At 49.3% G+C, this 14,887-nt stretch overlaps 2 protein-coding genes and 1 pseudogene across 5 annotated transcripts in view; 1 reads left to right on the forward strand and 2 right to left on the reverse strand.

Moving 5' to 3' along the window:
* The window catches only part of SLC25A25 (solute carrier family 25 member 25), a 37,075-nt gene extending 32,058 nt beyond the window's left edge, over positions 1 to 5,017 (reverse strand). Inside the window, exon 1 of one of the 2 annotated variants that reach the window (XM_036238313.1) lies at positions 4,674 to 5,017. In XM_036238313.1, coding sequence (XP_036094206.1) covers positions 4,674 to 4,928 — 255 coding nt within the window. In that variant the 5' untranslated portion in view covers positions 4,929 to 5,017. The remainder of the gene's footprint in view (positions 1 to 4,673) is intronic. The other variant, XM_016163742.2, reaches the window with a different exon arrangement.
* Positions 960 to 1,078, reverse strand: LOC118600823 (annotated as a pseudogene).
* An 858-nt stretch (positions 5,018 to 5,875) lies between the features above and the next one.
* NAIF1 (nuclear apoptosis inducing factor 1) lies at positions 5,876 to 10,702 on the forward strand. 3 transcript variants are annotated; one of them, XR_001599292.2, is made up of 4 exons: positions 5,876 to 6,618; positions 8,348 to 8,874; positions 10,118 to 10,126; positions 10,163 to 10,702. XR_001599292.2 is itself a non-coding variant. In XM_016163879.2 (2 exons), exons 1-2 carry the CDS (start codon positions 6,108 to 6,110, stop codon positions 8,818 to 8,820), a joined length of 984 nt encoding a protein of 327 aa, XP_016019365.2. In that variant the 5' UTR covers positions 5,876 to 6,107; the 3' UTR covers positions 8,821 to 10,702. The 3 variants fall into 3 exon arrangements, 1 of the variants encoding a protein (XP_016019365.2); XR_001599291.2 differs by having other exon boundaries at positions 10,118 to 10,702; XM_016163879.2 differs by having other exon boundaries at positions 8,348 to 10,702.
* Positions 10,703 to 14,887: the final 4,185 nt, after the last annotated feature.

Below are 14,887 nucleotides of genomic sequence, written 5' to 3' on the forward strand. Positions count from 1 at the left end.
TACCTGAAATCTACAGTTATTAACGAAGGTTACCCCCAATAAATTTAAAAATAAACTTAAAACAAAAATAAAAGCAGTTTTATTGAGATGAAATTCACATACTATACAAATCGCCATTAAGTGTATAATTCAATGCTTTTTAGCAGTCACAGATATGTGCGGCCGTCACCACAGTCAACCTTGGAATATTTTGATCGCCCCAAAAAGAAATCCCAACCCTTCTGGTTATCACTTTCCTATCTCTCCACTCCCCTCCCTTCCTAGGCCTAGGAAATCTGTAATCTACTTTCTGTCTCTGTAGCTTTCCCTATTCTGGACTTTCATAGAAATGGATCACGTAAGATGTGGTCTTTTCTGACTGGCTTCTTTCACTTAGTGTAGTGTTTCCAAGGAAAGTCTATACTCTAAACTCCCATGATATATTGCCTCAGATGAGGGACCGTGAAAGGTGTGGACAGCTTATCACGTGAGAAGTGCACTTTTTTACAGCAGCCGAGAGCACAAGATTAGATAGCTGTCTTCAGATACTTGACGGGCCCTTATATCACTTTTGTGTGTTGTTCCTTAAGGTCAAACTTGGGGCAAATGGGGAGCAGGTACAAGCAGACAGACTTCGGTCTGACATAAGAACTCACGATGACCCCATACCACAACGGAATGGCTATCTGTGAAGGACGCCCCAGGCGGAATGCTCTCCACACTGAACAGCAGGCTGGCCGATGAGGGCCAGTGACCCTTCCAAGACCCAATTTCAAGACCAAATTCACATCGGTATGAGAAGAAATGGCTATAATGAAAAGTCTGCCCCAACTTGATGCAACCAGTCCTCTGTAGTGACAAATGTTTTCTTTCTTTCTTTTTCCTTTCCTTTTTTTTTTAAGCGAGGCAACCCTTGGTTGACTTCACAGACTGCAAGGACCTTGTCAGTTTACGATCCCTTATTTATTTATTATTTTTCACACCGACAGCACCTGGTCTTCCTGGGTGGTCTCCCATCTAGGTACTAACCAGATGCCACCCTGCTTAGCTTCCGAGATCAGACGGGAACGGGCTTGTTCAGGGCGGCAGGGCCATAGACCTGCAACAATAGGTCTGTTCACGTGCGGCTCTACTCAGATGGACTAGAAATAAATACCAGCAAAATATTTGTTCCTCTCATTCCCCTGTGGTTTCAACAATTAATGACTCTTTGAACATCAAAGGAACTCACCCAGCCGAAGCTCCAGATCAGGCCTAATCTGCTATATTCTTGTTTACTTGGTCTTAGGATCAGGGTATCTGACTCCACCTTTTCAAATACCAACTAATTTTTTAAAAATCTTCTTAAAAACAAAATCTCATCTTGATAATTACTTCAAGCCAGGAACCAGTTTTGCAACAACATAACACAATCAGTTTAATGTATGAACTCAATCCAAGCTGCAAATAGCATTCTTCTTTTTCTAATAGGCCATTATATTATACCAAATGATGCTATTCCTTTTCTATGAAAAAGGTTCTTTTTTTTTCTATAGACTGTCTTAATTTAAGTCTGGCTGTTTAGGTAAACATCTTCCCCCTACATGGCAACACATTTAAAAGGTATAGAGTTTAATTAACAGTACTGTCTGATTAAGCAATACCAACTTGACGTTAATGATCCTATATTCAATGATTTCAAATCAACAGAGATTGCTTCATGTACACTGCTCAGGTCAAGGAGAGAATGAGGGCAGGCCGGATTTTCATTCTTTGACAGGATAATCTCTGGATAATCTTGAAACCTATTTGGAGAATAACAGATGTGGTTCTAAATGGATCCCTCCTCATCTTTCTCAACTTCTCTCAAAAGCCCACACTGGGACTCTCTTGATGTCTCTCAGAAACAGCTGGTATAGTTACAGACAGAGTAGAGCAGGAAATTGGAAGATGGTTCCAGTTCTTTCTCTGGTCTAATTCCTTAGTGGTCAAATGAGTTGTGAGGTTGTTTTATAGTCTTTCTGAACCTCTGTTCCTGCCTCTGTAGAAAGGGGTGAAATCACTGTCTTGTCTACTTTACAAAGTTATTGACGCTTAAACAACCTGGTGCATATACAAGACTGTAAATCAGCAAACCACACCATCTTCTAGAATCCTCACCAGCAACTGGTCACATGAAAATGCCTTAAATAGGCAATGCTATAATTAGCTCCAGCTGAAGCCTCATTTCCCAAAGTCACTACCGCTGTCGTCATCTTTTTTTTCTTTAATAGACCCTTCCCTTCTTTTGTCCCAGGACGGGCTCCTTGCTCACATGCCCTTTATAAAGAAAATTTCCCTGGCTGGCTGCCATGAGTTTCTCCGCCCACCTCCATTTTAAGTCATTTTTCCTCGACTGTTCCAATTCTTCTGAAAAAAAAAAAAAAAAAAAAAAAAAAGGCAGATACCAAAAATAGATGGTTTGTTTCTAAAGAAAATCTGACCCAACCTGTTGAAAGCTAGCAAGAGGCCTTGTACAGTCACGTGGCCTTCGTTTCACCCATCACCCACTGTTAAGCACTCCTAGCTGATTCCCGAGAAACCCTAGCATCTCCGACTGATCCTCAGGGTCACATGAAGCTGCTGCCAAAGTTTGATGATGTGTTTTCCAACGCCTACTCCTATGCCAGATGACCCATTTCTAACCCAAGGGCCCCCAAATTCTCTTTTGGCTTAAAACTACAGCACTGCTTTTTCTGTATGTAGCTAACACTGATAGTATTTCAACAGGAAGTGGTATGGGGGTTCATGAGGCAGGGTGCCTTCCTGTTGCCCAGTTACTTACAAAAAGGCAGATTCTCTGAATACTTAAAAGGTTTGCCACAGGACTAACATGCATGCCTCTACAGATAATAAACGAATGAAATGGATCATTTCCAGTCTCAAAGCTGTATGATAATTTAACTTATACAAAAGCTGAAAGAGTTGTAGAAACAGAGTCCATACTAAATCCATATACTATAAAAATAAAAAAGAATTGTTTCATGTCATGGAACTTAGATCAATCACAGAGTCAAAGATTTTTGAGCCAATGTGATCCCAAGGGCCCAGGTTAATCAAAAAAGTTTCTTTCAACACTGGAAAGAAAAACAATCACTTCCTCCTTATTTGCCCTTAGAAACTTACTGCCAAAAAATGGATTAGGATCAATATCAGATATGCTGGGAATCACAAGTGCACTGTGATTCTTGTTGAGGCACAACCCACAGCCAGATGCCCCCAGTGTACCCAGCAGTATATGCCAACTGTAGGTTCACGGAAGCAGAAAGGTAAACCTGGGCCCACACCTCTCTGAGCCCAGAAGGCACAGACTCTCTGAATTTGGCTAGATGACCTTTCTGAGTGATTTATTCATCAGATATGTATGGGAAAATATCAAGCTCACAACTGCCTTTTAATGTAAAACTCATTTAAAATTTTTTTTTTTTAACTTTTCTCTAAACTTCTTGGGCTTAACCCATCAATTCTATTTTGCATTGTGTTACCGTTGGTTTTCTTCGTAGGCAGATCCTAAGTAGGTTAAATACCTTGGATGTTGATCCCAGATACTTTAGACATGAGTTAAAAAAACCTTAGGTACACTCACCCTACCAACCAATTGGTTTAATTCCGGGATTTTACCAAATTATTTCACACTTGACTATGAGGTTCTCTAATTGTTATAAATACAAGTGGACCAAATGAACTAACTTAAGAGAAACAGGTTATTAGGTAAAGTTCTCAGTAGTCCTCCAGGTTGTAAATCCAGCAAAGCCACAAGTAAATGAAATACTTGGGAAAGAGTAGCTATACCTACAGTCAGAAAGGAAAAACCGTACCCTGAGAGACAAAGGGGGAAGAAACAGCCTCTGCTTGAGGTTCTTATAAAGAAAGGACAGCACTTCTCTTTCTGGCAGGCCCAGAGACAACCATTCTCCATCCCCCTTTCCCTTGGAGGAGAGTAATGATATCCCCTCCTAGGCGTGCAGTACTTCCACTTTTAGGAAGTATTTTCCCCCAGATTCTTTCAGGATCTGCAACCCTGCAAGGGACTGCAGTCCCATCTTCTGGATAAGCATGTCAATGAGGATGAGCCTAAACCACGAGAACTGTCAATCCTTACCACCCACACAGACACAGATCTGCCTGAAACCCCAGTTCCCATTTTTTCCAACTCCCACGTGCTTTTGAGAGGAACCAGATCAGGGCCCACAGGCTGGCATGGAAATGAGAGGGGAAGGGAGGAGGGCCGCTGGAGGAGAATGGATGAACCCTTCAGTGGTGGGTGGTGGCGGGAGAGTGCATCAGGTTTAGTTTTGAGGTCAGGAGGTGACTAAAGGCAGACTTCTGAGACTTGGCCTTCTGAGACTTGGCCCAAATAGGGAGAGGCTTTCGCCCATCGGAAGGCCCAGAGGGTGCCACCTGTGCACGAAGAGCCTTTCCCCCACCTAAGCATCTATAGAGGCAAGGAAGGAACTCCACTCCCACCAGGGCATAAATAGGGTGTCCATCTGTCACTCAGGGGTCCCACCCAGGCCAAGAGGCCATCCAGCAGACCTGCTCCAAGGGTCTGCCCAAGAAGCCGCATCGTTATGACCTGTCACCCAGTGGCCCAGACCTGTCGCCCAGACTTCCCCGAGGTTCTGGGGCACGAAGGGGCCATCGCCCGGCCCGCGCGCACAGTGCGCACCACTTACCCGGAGCTCGCCCTCGGTGCGGTGCAGTCCCAGGCGTCGCAGCCCCACGGCCAGGTCGTTGACACACAGGCCGCCGTCGCGGTTGACGTCGAGCGTCTGGAAGAGGCTCCACAGGCGCAGCCGGTGGTCCGGGCCCCCGCAGACCGCGCCGCCGCACGGGTCCACAGACGCTGGCGACGACGAGGACGACGAGGCGGCGGCGGCAGCGTCCGGCGGCGGGGAAGCCACGCAGCGGCACAACACACTGCTCACCATCGGGCGCGAGGCAGGGACGCCGAGCGGCAAGGAGAACGCGGAAGACACGCTGGTGTCCTCAGACTGTGAGCGCGGGTTCCGAGATGCCGGCAAACTGGCGGGAGGGGCCGCTTCCGGGAACCTCGACCGGCCGCGCACCGCCTCCCTGGCCACGCCCCCGGGCGCACCTCTGGCCAGTCACAGGACCGGATAGCCGAGGGGCGGAGTCTCGCAGAGACGGCTGGTACAGTCCCGGACGACCCAAATCAATGGAAAGGGCGGGGCGATTCCGGCTCAGCCTGGAGCGGATTTAAACTGAGGGAGGCGGGGATTGGCTGAGCCGGGCCGAAGAGAGGGAATCACGCCGCTATAGGCAGAAATTATGTAATTGGCAGGCGAAAGGCCCCGTGTCCAATTTCCATTGAGAAATATTGTTTAGACTTCAGAATCGTAAGGATGGGAGGAGCGGTCATGTACGAAGAGATCGTAGTCTCCGGTGGGAAATAACATTTGTGTAAAGAGTAATTGTGAGCTGTCGCTGAAAACCAGAATTTGCGCCCATGGATGGAATTAAAAATAATTGGCCAACGGCTAAAGGCTGAAAGCACTGGGGATCCTCAGGAGGCCAGGTGTTGATAATCTAACTCCCTAGATCACCAATAAAATAGCTGAATTTAACAGCGTAGTGGTCGTAATACTGATAATTGAACGACAGCACAATTTCCAGTGGAAGTGAATAAAGATTCAGTGGGCGGAATCTGTAGCGACAGACACACCCTTAGACCAATGATCAGGCCAATTCCAGTGGGTGGGCGTGCTCTGTGGCTGAGCGACATATCAAAAGAGCCAGTGAACGACGTGATATTGAGCTGCAACCAACCTGGAGGGCGGGTTCCTCTCGAAAAGCGCTGGGAGGCGGGAAGAGGGGAAGTGGGCGGATCTCCGCACACCCCGGCGGAAGAGGCAGATTCAGGAAGCCATTACGCAGCTGGCTGGCAGCGGCTGGGCCGGTCGGTGCTTGGCCCTACGCACTTTGCGTAGCGAGGGGGGTTACCAAAGGCCTGGTGCTCTGCCTTGGGCAAGCCCGGCCTATCCCCTATAGGGGGGTGGGTGAGGGGCGAGGCGGAGAAAGAAGAGAAGGAGAATTGGGGCGGTTGAGGGGGTCGTAATATATTTTTTTAAAAGGGGTAGGGAGAGGCTATGGCTGTCCCAGCCAAGAAGAGGAAGATGAACTTCTCTGAGCGAGAGGTGGAGATCATCGTGGAGGAACTAGAACTGAAGAAGCACCTGCTGGTGAACCACTTCAACGCTGGGGTCCCTCTGGCTGCCAAGAGCGCAGCCTGGCACGGCATCCTGAGAAGGGTTAACGCCGTGGCCACCTGCCGCAGGGAGCTGCCCGAGGTCAAGAAGAAGTGGTCTGACCTCAAGACCGAGGTCCGTCGCAAGGTTGCCCAGGTCCGGGCAGCTGTGGAGGGTGGTGAGGCCCCAGGGCCCACTGAGGAAGATGGAGCTGGTGGGCCAGGGTCAGGTGGTAGCAGTGGTGCCGGTGGCCCAGCTGTAGCCCCCGTACTGCTCACCCCCATGCAACAGCGCATCTGCAACCTGCTGGGCGAGGCCACCATCATCAGCCTGCCCAGTACCACAGAGATCCATCCCGTGGCCCTCGGACCCACAGCCACTGCAGCGGCAGCTACGGTCACCCTGACACAGAGTGAGTGACCTCTCCTGCCCGGTCCAGTGTTCATAAATGGGAAGGGCCAGCAAGAGCTTGGGCAGCCTGGGGAAGGTTGATTGCAAAGGGTCAAAGGTCAGATGGGAGTCTTGGAAGACCATGAGGTCTTTCAAGAGCTCCCCAGAGAGAAGTGATCTTGTTCTCTTTGGGATTTCCTCAGCACACAGTCTGGACTTCTGATGAGCTGGATTGCTTTTGACTGTGTTTTGCCACCATTCATGTCCATGACTGAACTGTGTGGTCCTTGAAGACGGAGACCATGTGTATGTCCCCACAGGACTTATCACAGGGCCTGGCACATAGTAGGCAGTTAGGATGTATTTGTTCAATAGGTAGATAGATGGGAATGATCATGCCCAAGTCAGAAATGGATTCTGGATTTTCAGTGCAGCCAACATGCATCAGGCACAGCTGAGGAACCTCATGGTTCCTGGTGTTATTCTACTCATTCATAGCTCATCTAACATTAATACTTATTTTGTGCCAAATCCTGTGCTAGGATTGCGAAAGTGTCTAAGACAGAGGCCAGTATATTCTAGTAAGACAGATAAGACTCATGTATGAATAACAGCACTGCCAGTGGGAGAACCTAAGGATTGCCCAAAACGCCAGGCGGTTCAGAAAGGGGGCTTCCTGGTCCCGGTGGGGACACACAGTTGATGTTGGCATTGAAGGATGAGGAAGATAGACCTTTCTCTCTGTGCATGGAGGCCCAAACAGCCAGACTAGAATCCCTTCAAAGATTCTCAGCTGTGAACAACAATGGAACATGAGTTGGACTTTTCAGTTCAGATACAGTTTTCATCAGTGACTGTTAACTGCTCCTTTGTGATGGGTTATAAACTGTATTGATCGCTGATTCTCAGTGGGGACTTTGGGGAATTGGGTGTATGTGTGAGTGCCGTCGCCTGCCTTGTCGTATTTCTCAAGGATATTGAGGTCGGAAAGGGGATCAAACGCTGCCTGAAATCAACTCGCGTTCTGGAACAGGAAGAACTTTTACGTATTCCATTGGCCAGGGTGATCAAGGAGATAAGGAGGCATGTATTGGGCGCTTAAACTGCTGCCTCCCCACTCCCGCCTCCTTTTCTGCTTGACCAGAAAAGGCTTGAAGTCAAGAAAGCACAGAAGGAGGTAGAATTAGTGCGGCTACAAACAGCTCATGTAGAGAGTCCCACCGAAGATACCTACCGTGTGCTGGCACTACGGGGAGCATGTGACCCTACTTGTATTAGCCAAAAGCAGCCCAGTGGGGCGATAGCACAATGGACTCTGGTATTAGGGAGACCTGAGTTTGTTTCCTAGACCTGCTGAATAAGCCATGTGACCTTAGGCAAGTCACTCTATGTTTCTGATCGGTGTCCTCATTTCTGAACATGACAGGACCTGCCTCTCGATGTCAGTATAAGGATCATCAAGCTAATGAGTGCAAAGGGCTTAGTGCAGTGCCTGGCACGTAGTAGGTACTCTGAATTTTTTGCTAGTGTTATTAGCATCTTTGCTTTTGCCAGATCCAGGACTGACCCTTTGGTTACCAAGTAGATTAAGATTCTAAACCCCTTAGATTGTAGATTAGGTGCACGAATAGCTATAAAGCCAGAGGAGGCCTGAATTCCCCAGAATAAGGCTAATGGCCTGCTTTCCACGTGGCCAGTTTCATTCTTTCTGAAAAGTGACCTGATGCTCCCTTTGTTCTTTCTTTCCACAGTCCCCACAGAGACCACCTATCACACGCTCGAGGAGGGAGTGGTCGAGTACTGCACTACCGAGGCCCCCCCGCCTCTGCCAGCGGAGACCCCCGTGGAGATGATTGCCCAGCACGCTGACCCCTCAGTCAAGCCCCAGGCGCTCAAAAGCCGAATCGCCCTTAACTCGGCCAAGCTGATCCAGGAGCAGCGGGTCACCAACCTGCACGTGAAGGAGATCGCCCAGCACCTGGAGCAGCAGAACGACCTGCTGCAAATGATCCGCCGCTCCCAGGAGGTGCAGGCCTGTGCCCAGGAGCGTCAGGCTCAAGCCATGGAGGGCACCCAGGCGGCTCTGAGCGTCCTCATCCAGGTCCTCCGGCCCATGATCAAAGATTTCCGCCGCTACCTGCAGAGCAACACGCCCAGCCCCGCCCCCACCTCTGACCCTGGACAGGTGGCCCAGAATGGACAGCCGGACAGCATCATTCAGTGAGGACAGGGGTTGAGCCAGCCTTCTGCTGTGATTAGGTGACCCTGCCGTGGTCTTGTAAGTGAGTTCTGTGACTGGCCTTTGACTATGGCCAGCCACGTGGGCAGCTCTTTAAGCAGACATTTAGGGGGTCCACTGTTTCTGAGACAAGGAGACTGGGAAGAGGAATGCGTTGGGGTCCTGGGACCCAGACTCTCTTACCCCCACCATTTGTGCTTCCTCGTTAAGAATCCGAAGACTGGTTAGCTGAGGGTCAGGAGTTGGGGGTGGGACACGTGTTGTCATGAGCCAGGGCATGCGACGTGACCCAGACTCGGTCTAGGACAGCTGTAAGGAAGGTTCCTGCTGGGGGTTGTCACACAGCTGAGGGTCTTTGCTGAAATGCCCCCAGCCCCAGGTGCCATCTGTTTGAGCAAGGTAACGTCGGTGGTGCTGGCAGTGGCACAGTAATAGTTTCTTCCTCCCATGGGAGGCAGAGCGACTGGGCCTGAGGAAGAAACCCCACCCTTTTCTCCTCACTGCGCCTCAGTTCTCAGGGGACTCTATTTAATGCCGTGCTCTTCCCCCACCTACCCCACCGGTGAGTGGTGACAGAGACACAGCAGGGGCCCTTGTCAGTGTCCTGCGCTGCCTCTGCAATATACCCAGGGTGTGGCCCGCTGAGCTCAGGAATGCTGTGTGTGGTGAGGACGGCTTGGTCACCACCTGGTCTTCCACCGCAGCCTGGGCCGCCCCGTAGTGGTCTGTCCCAACCGCTTTTGACTCAGGTCAGGCATCAGGCCCTGGGTGCTGTAAGTTTTAGAGAAAGCGAACCAGCATGGGAACTTGTCGCCCCACTACAGCGGGTATGTGGTGACCTGCGGGCTCCTTTCAGAAGGCCTGCTTCAAGCTAGTTGTATTTATTCTGTCCGTGAACCCCTCCCGGGAAGGCCTCCAGGATCTCCGAGGGCCGCTCTGGCCATACCCTTCCTCCTCTCCTCTCTACTGACTGGCTGCACACTTCCAAACTCGGTACAAGAAAAAGAGCCTGCCGGGCATCACAGCCTGACTCCCTTCACACATTATCCAGAGCTTGGAGTGCTTTCGAGACCCCTGCTGGCTGGCTGGGTGAATACGCAGGCCTTATTGGCCCTGAATGTATGAGGCAGGAGCATCACAGACCTGAGAAGTGGGACCTTGTTTCCTGTGCGGGGAAAGAGCAGACAGACCTCAGGGTCCTGAAGGAGGTGGTGCTCGTCTTGATGCTTTCTCCCACGTGTAGGGAGCTTACCCAGATGGCATTTGTCTATTTCGTTTTCAGAATGAAATTGACTGAACTGATTACGGAGACCCTTGCATCTTCCCAGACTGTTTCCCAATTTTGCCATCTTGCTGCCGGTGCCTTGACCACACGGACCGATGGTTACGACGAAAGGCTCTAGATCTCAGCTAAACGATGAAGGTGCTGTCCTTCTGGGCACGTACATGCAGAATTGCTCAGCTCCACTGTCGCGGTCACAGGAAGCTGTCCCCAGAGATGGTGGGGCGGTGACTGTTATAAAGGGCCAGATGACTGTGCCACCATCCTCTCTGTGGAGGACATGCGCAGGGCCAGCTACAGAGCAGTGGAGAGGAATCAGGCCTGTGAGGGATTTGGGTAGCGGAAGGAGAGCAGCAGCCCCCAGCAGCCTGGTCATCCTCCCTCAGTGGAGCCTGGCGGCCCAGCAGAGTAGCTGCAGGGACTTCCCGAGGATTTTTCTTTGGGTTTGGTTTTTCTCTGGGGTTGGCAATCTGAGCCAATATTGTGTCTCTTCCAATTGAGTATAAAGAAGAAGCCTGGATACATAAACTAACTGGTTCTTTCTAGGTCATAATTTTAAATTAAAGAAATATCTTTTTTTTTTTATACCCATGTCTGTGTCTTTATTGGTTATCTATAGAATAGATATAAGATATGCGCTGGTAGAAAGCAGATGGGGCTGGTACACTATGGCCCACAGGTAAAATATGGCCCCTGCCTGTCTTTATAAATAAAGGTTTATTAGAACAGAGCCACACTCCTACATTAATGTTTTTGGCTGTTTTTGTGCTAAGGTGGCAGAGTAAAGCAGTGGTGACAGAGTCATCTGGCCCTTTACAGAAAAAGTATGTCTATCCCTGGTTTAGGGCAGTGTTTCTCACTCTGAGTGAGAATTACCCAGGGTGTTGGTTAAACATACCCAACTCTTGAGCTCCTCAAAACCTGGAACAGACTCCTGGAGGGAGAGCTCTGAGGATATGCATGATGAGCAACAAGCTCTCTGGGTGCTTCTGATATTTCCTGAAGGGTAAGAACTTTGGCTGGGAGATTGGAAGAGTTAAACTCAGCTGGAATGGAGGGCTGGTTCCAAGCAGAGATTTTCATTGAGGACTGGCCTTCATTCTGGAGAGACCCCAGGCTTCTCAGATGTAGTTATCACTCTCCAATATTTAGTAATAATAAAAACTGACCATTCCCCAGCCCCTACTCTTTGCAGGCCTTATAAGCATTCCTCATTGACTCCTTGCAACAGCCCCATGAATTAGGTACTAATATTGTGCTCAGATGGGAACACTAAGAATCAGAGAGGTTACACAGTTTGCCGAAGGTCACACAGCTACCTTATTCCCTGCGGAGGCCCATGCTCTTAACTACTGCTCTTAACTTCTCTGACCTTACTGCCAATGAGATGTGAAGTCTCCTAATGGTAATTTGAGGATGACATTTAGGAGTTTCTAGGTCAAGGGAGGAGGACTGGGAGACAGTTCCTGTTATTATTCTTGGTACTTGGAATACTGACCTCTCCTACTTGCAGGCTTTGGACTTACTCGTATTAAGAGGAAAGAGGGCAAATTAACAGAATTAAACCCAGTCTGCTGATGAGAACTGTCACTTATATCAGGGTGATTTTTTGGGATTCATTCCTGAAATGTGGAGTTTCACATGGTTAAAACCACAGGCCCCCAATGGCATCCCTTGTGCTAAAAGCCCATGATACCAAACCTAGATTGAATACCTGACCTAATTGCAGTTTCCACGCAGAGTTGTAATCTTAACCAACCAGTCTGGAATTTTCTGGTCAAGCAACTGTAAGGTAATCCGTCAAGGGGGCCCTCTCTGTTCCTCATACCAGTGCCCCACAGAAAGAAGAGGCAATCTTCATGGTAAAAACCCTTGCCATGCCCTTCCCTGCCAAAGAAGCCATCCTGGTCTAAAAATGATCCTTTTTCTTTTGTTTATAGCTCTCTTGTCCCATCCTTCTTCCTATTAAAACCCTTCCAATTCGTACATCCCCTTGGAGTGCCCTTCTCCTTGCTGGATGGGATGCTGCCCAATTCACAAATCACTTAGGAAAGCCAATTAGATCTTCAAATGTACTCAGTTGAATTTTGCTTAGTAACATAAAGAAAACTCTCTCAGCCACTGAAGCTTGCTACTTCAAGCATTGAGACCTTTTACATTTTAAACCATTTTGGTAGAAGTCTTTCAAAAAGATGTCCTTTGTGAACTGTCTTTGACCCAGCTGTTTCTTATCTAATGGAGTTAGTTGTACAACAGGCCTGGAGGAAAGCACCAGAGCTCAGGCAGGTTTGGGCTTGAGATCATCTCCACCATTTATTCACAGTCTCTACTTTACAGGGGCCCAGTTTTCTCAATTCCAAAATGGGGGTGCTGAATGACAGTAGCACGGGGTACAGTAGCACGGTGAGGATTCAATGGAAATAGCTACCATTTATTGAGCATTTACTGTGGCCCAATGCCATTCTAAGCACTGTATTTCATGAGACCACGTATGAGACCATGTATGTAAAACACTTAGCGTGTGTCTAGAACACAATATGTGTTCAATAAATACTGGCAGCTCTCACCACTACTACCATGTCTGATAGCTCCAAGGGGAGTCTTTTCTGCAGATCCACAGTGGGAGCTTTGTCCAAAGTGGTTTGAGCCGCATTACAAAACAGTGACCCTGGAACCAGAGGGTACGGGGCACAGGGAGCAGAGACTAGCTGGGATTCAAGGCAGTCTGGGGCATGGGAACCAAGGCCAGTACAGGAAAGAGCTGGACGCTGGGAGCCTCTTGCTGCAAGTGATCTGGAAGAGGCAGGTTGAGCAAGCTGTCAGAAGCTGAGCTGCCACGTGTCACAGTAGTCTAATGGAGTAACAGTCAAGCCTGTGATCACTTACCGTGATGATATAAGCAAGAGGAGAAAGTGACAGCTCCCCCAGTGCCCATGGGACAGCGCCAGGCAAGGGTTAGATGTGTTGTAGATAGGGAGTCAGCTCACTGCTGAGGGAACCCCCAACAATTTGCTCCTGCGGTTTTCTGGATTCGTGTGTATGCTGGGGGTGGCGAGAGGGGGAAGGGCTAAAAGTGGAAAAGTACTGAGTAATGAGTCAGAGCAAAGTCTCCCCACTCCGCCTGATAAGGAGGTCTTGGCAAAGGCACTTGGAGGAAGGCTTTGGTCGACAGCCCCCAATACAGAGGCCTCGCATGGAGGCACCTGGGCTAGGAATGCAGCTGTGCGTGCTAGCAAGGCCAGCCAGGGGGCCTGCCTTCCTGATGGCATCTCCCTTTGGAGCCTGCAGTGTACGGACTGTGCCCCAATTTAGCGTGGGGAGAGCAGCAGCGGCCCCCACGAGGCCTGCCATGTTAAACCTCTGTAACGGCCGATGGCCAGGCCTGAAAGATCATGGGTAGTTTTGCATCCAGGAGCTATACTCTTCGCAAGTAAGTGCCAGGTCTTTGGAGCCAGCCAGTTTCTAACTGGCTCTGTGCCCTAGTACAGGGGTCCTTTAATTTCCCCAAGCTTTGGCTTCCTCATCTAGAAATCCTTCTCTAATGAGGTTGATGTGAGAAGGTAACAAGTTAGTGCCCATAGAACATTTAGCACAATGCTTGGCACATAGTAGGTGCTCAATAACCGTAGCTGGTTGTTTTCATGAGCTATTACTGCGTAACAAACCACTCCGAAACTGAATGGTTTAAAACAACAGTAATTGATTTGCTCATGATTTTTCAGTTTGACCAGGGCTCAGAAAGAGCAAGCTGCTCTCTTTCTTGGAGTGTCAATTGGGGCGGCTCAACTGGGCCTGGGGCATCTTTTTCCAAGATGGCTCACTCACATGCCTTGCAAGCTGGTGCTACAGGTGGACTGGGAACTCAGCTGGGAAGATCATCTAGGACTAGGAGTTAGGGCTGGTACCTCGGTTCTCTACGTGGGCCTCTCTATGCAGCAGCTTGAGCTCCCTCGCAGAGTGGTGGCTGGGGTTCCAGAAACAAGGAAGTGGAAAACAACAGTCCTTTTAAAAGGCCAGGCTTAAATCTGGCACAGCATCGCTTTGGCGTAGTCTCTTGGTCTTATAATCACCGGCCAGCCCAGATTCACGGGGACAGAGGAGTAGACTCAGGATGGAGGTACGGCTCATATGGAGAGAGGAGGAAGCGATGGCGGCCATCTTTGGAAACAAGCTAACATTGCTGATTTTGTTGTGAACTGGAATCAGAACTCCAGACCCATGAAAGACGGCCTCTCTCCCACATTCCTGGGGTCACTGAGGACTCCCTCCAGCCCACCCATCAGGAGGCAAAGGAAATTTGGGAACTCCCCCAAATTTTGAAAGAGAACCTGTTGAAGCTACTTTCTCATTTCCAGTAGCTTTGAGTCAAGAGATTAGAAGGAGAAAAAGCTTGGCAGGGCAGGGCCACTCTGAATCCTTTTACACTGCTAGAAATCTTTGCAGACCTGGGAGGGAGCCATCTGTGCAGACCTGCTTAGAAATCTCTCTCAAAAGACTTCCTGAGCCCCGGAGAAATTCCAGACAATTGGTAGAGGGTGGCAAGGTGGTTGCTAAGAGGAACAGGCACACTCACTCTTTTGTTTAGAACTGATGAGCTAAATAAACTTGGTGTGGATATTTACAAAGAGGGATGTGGTCCTTGAAGTGGCCTGCCCTGCAAGAGAGGCTGTGCTGGAATGTGCCGGTTCTCTGCCAGCTCAGGTCATCGTCTTTGTCCCACTCTTCCCTCCACCCACCCACGACTCCTGGGCAGGCCTCAGGGTGCAGCCT

The sequence above is a fragment of the Rousettus aegyptiacus genome, unplaced genomic scaffold, assembly GCF_014176215.1.
Source record: "Rousettus aegyptiacus isolate mRouAeg1 unplaced genomic scaffold, mRouAeg1.p scaffold_m13_p_3, whole genome shotgun sequence".
In the NCBI taxonomy this organism is placed as follows: Eukaryota; Metazoa; Chordata; class Mammalia; order Chiroptera; family Pteropodidae; genus Rousettus; species Rousettus aegyptiacus.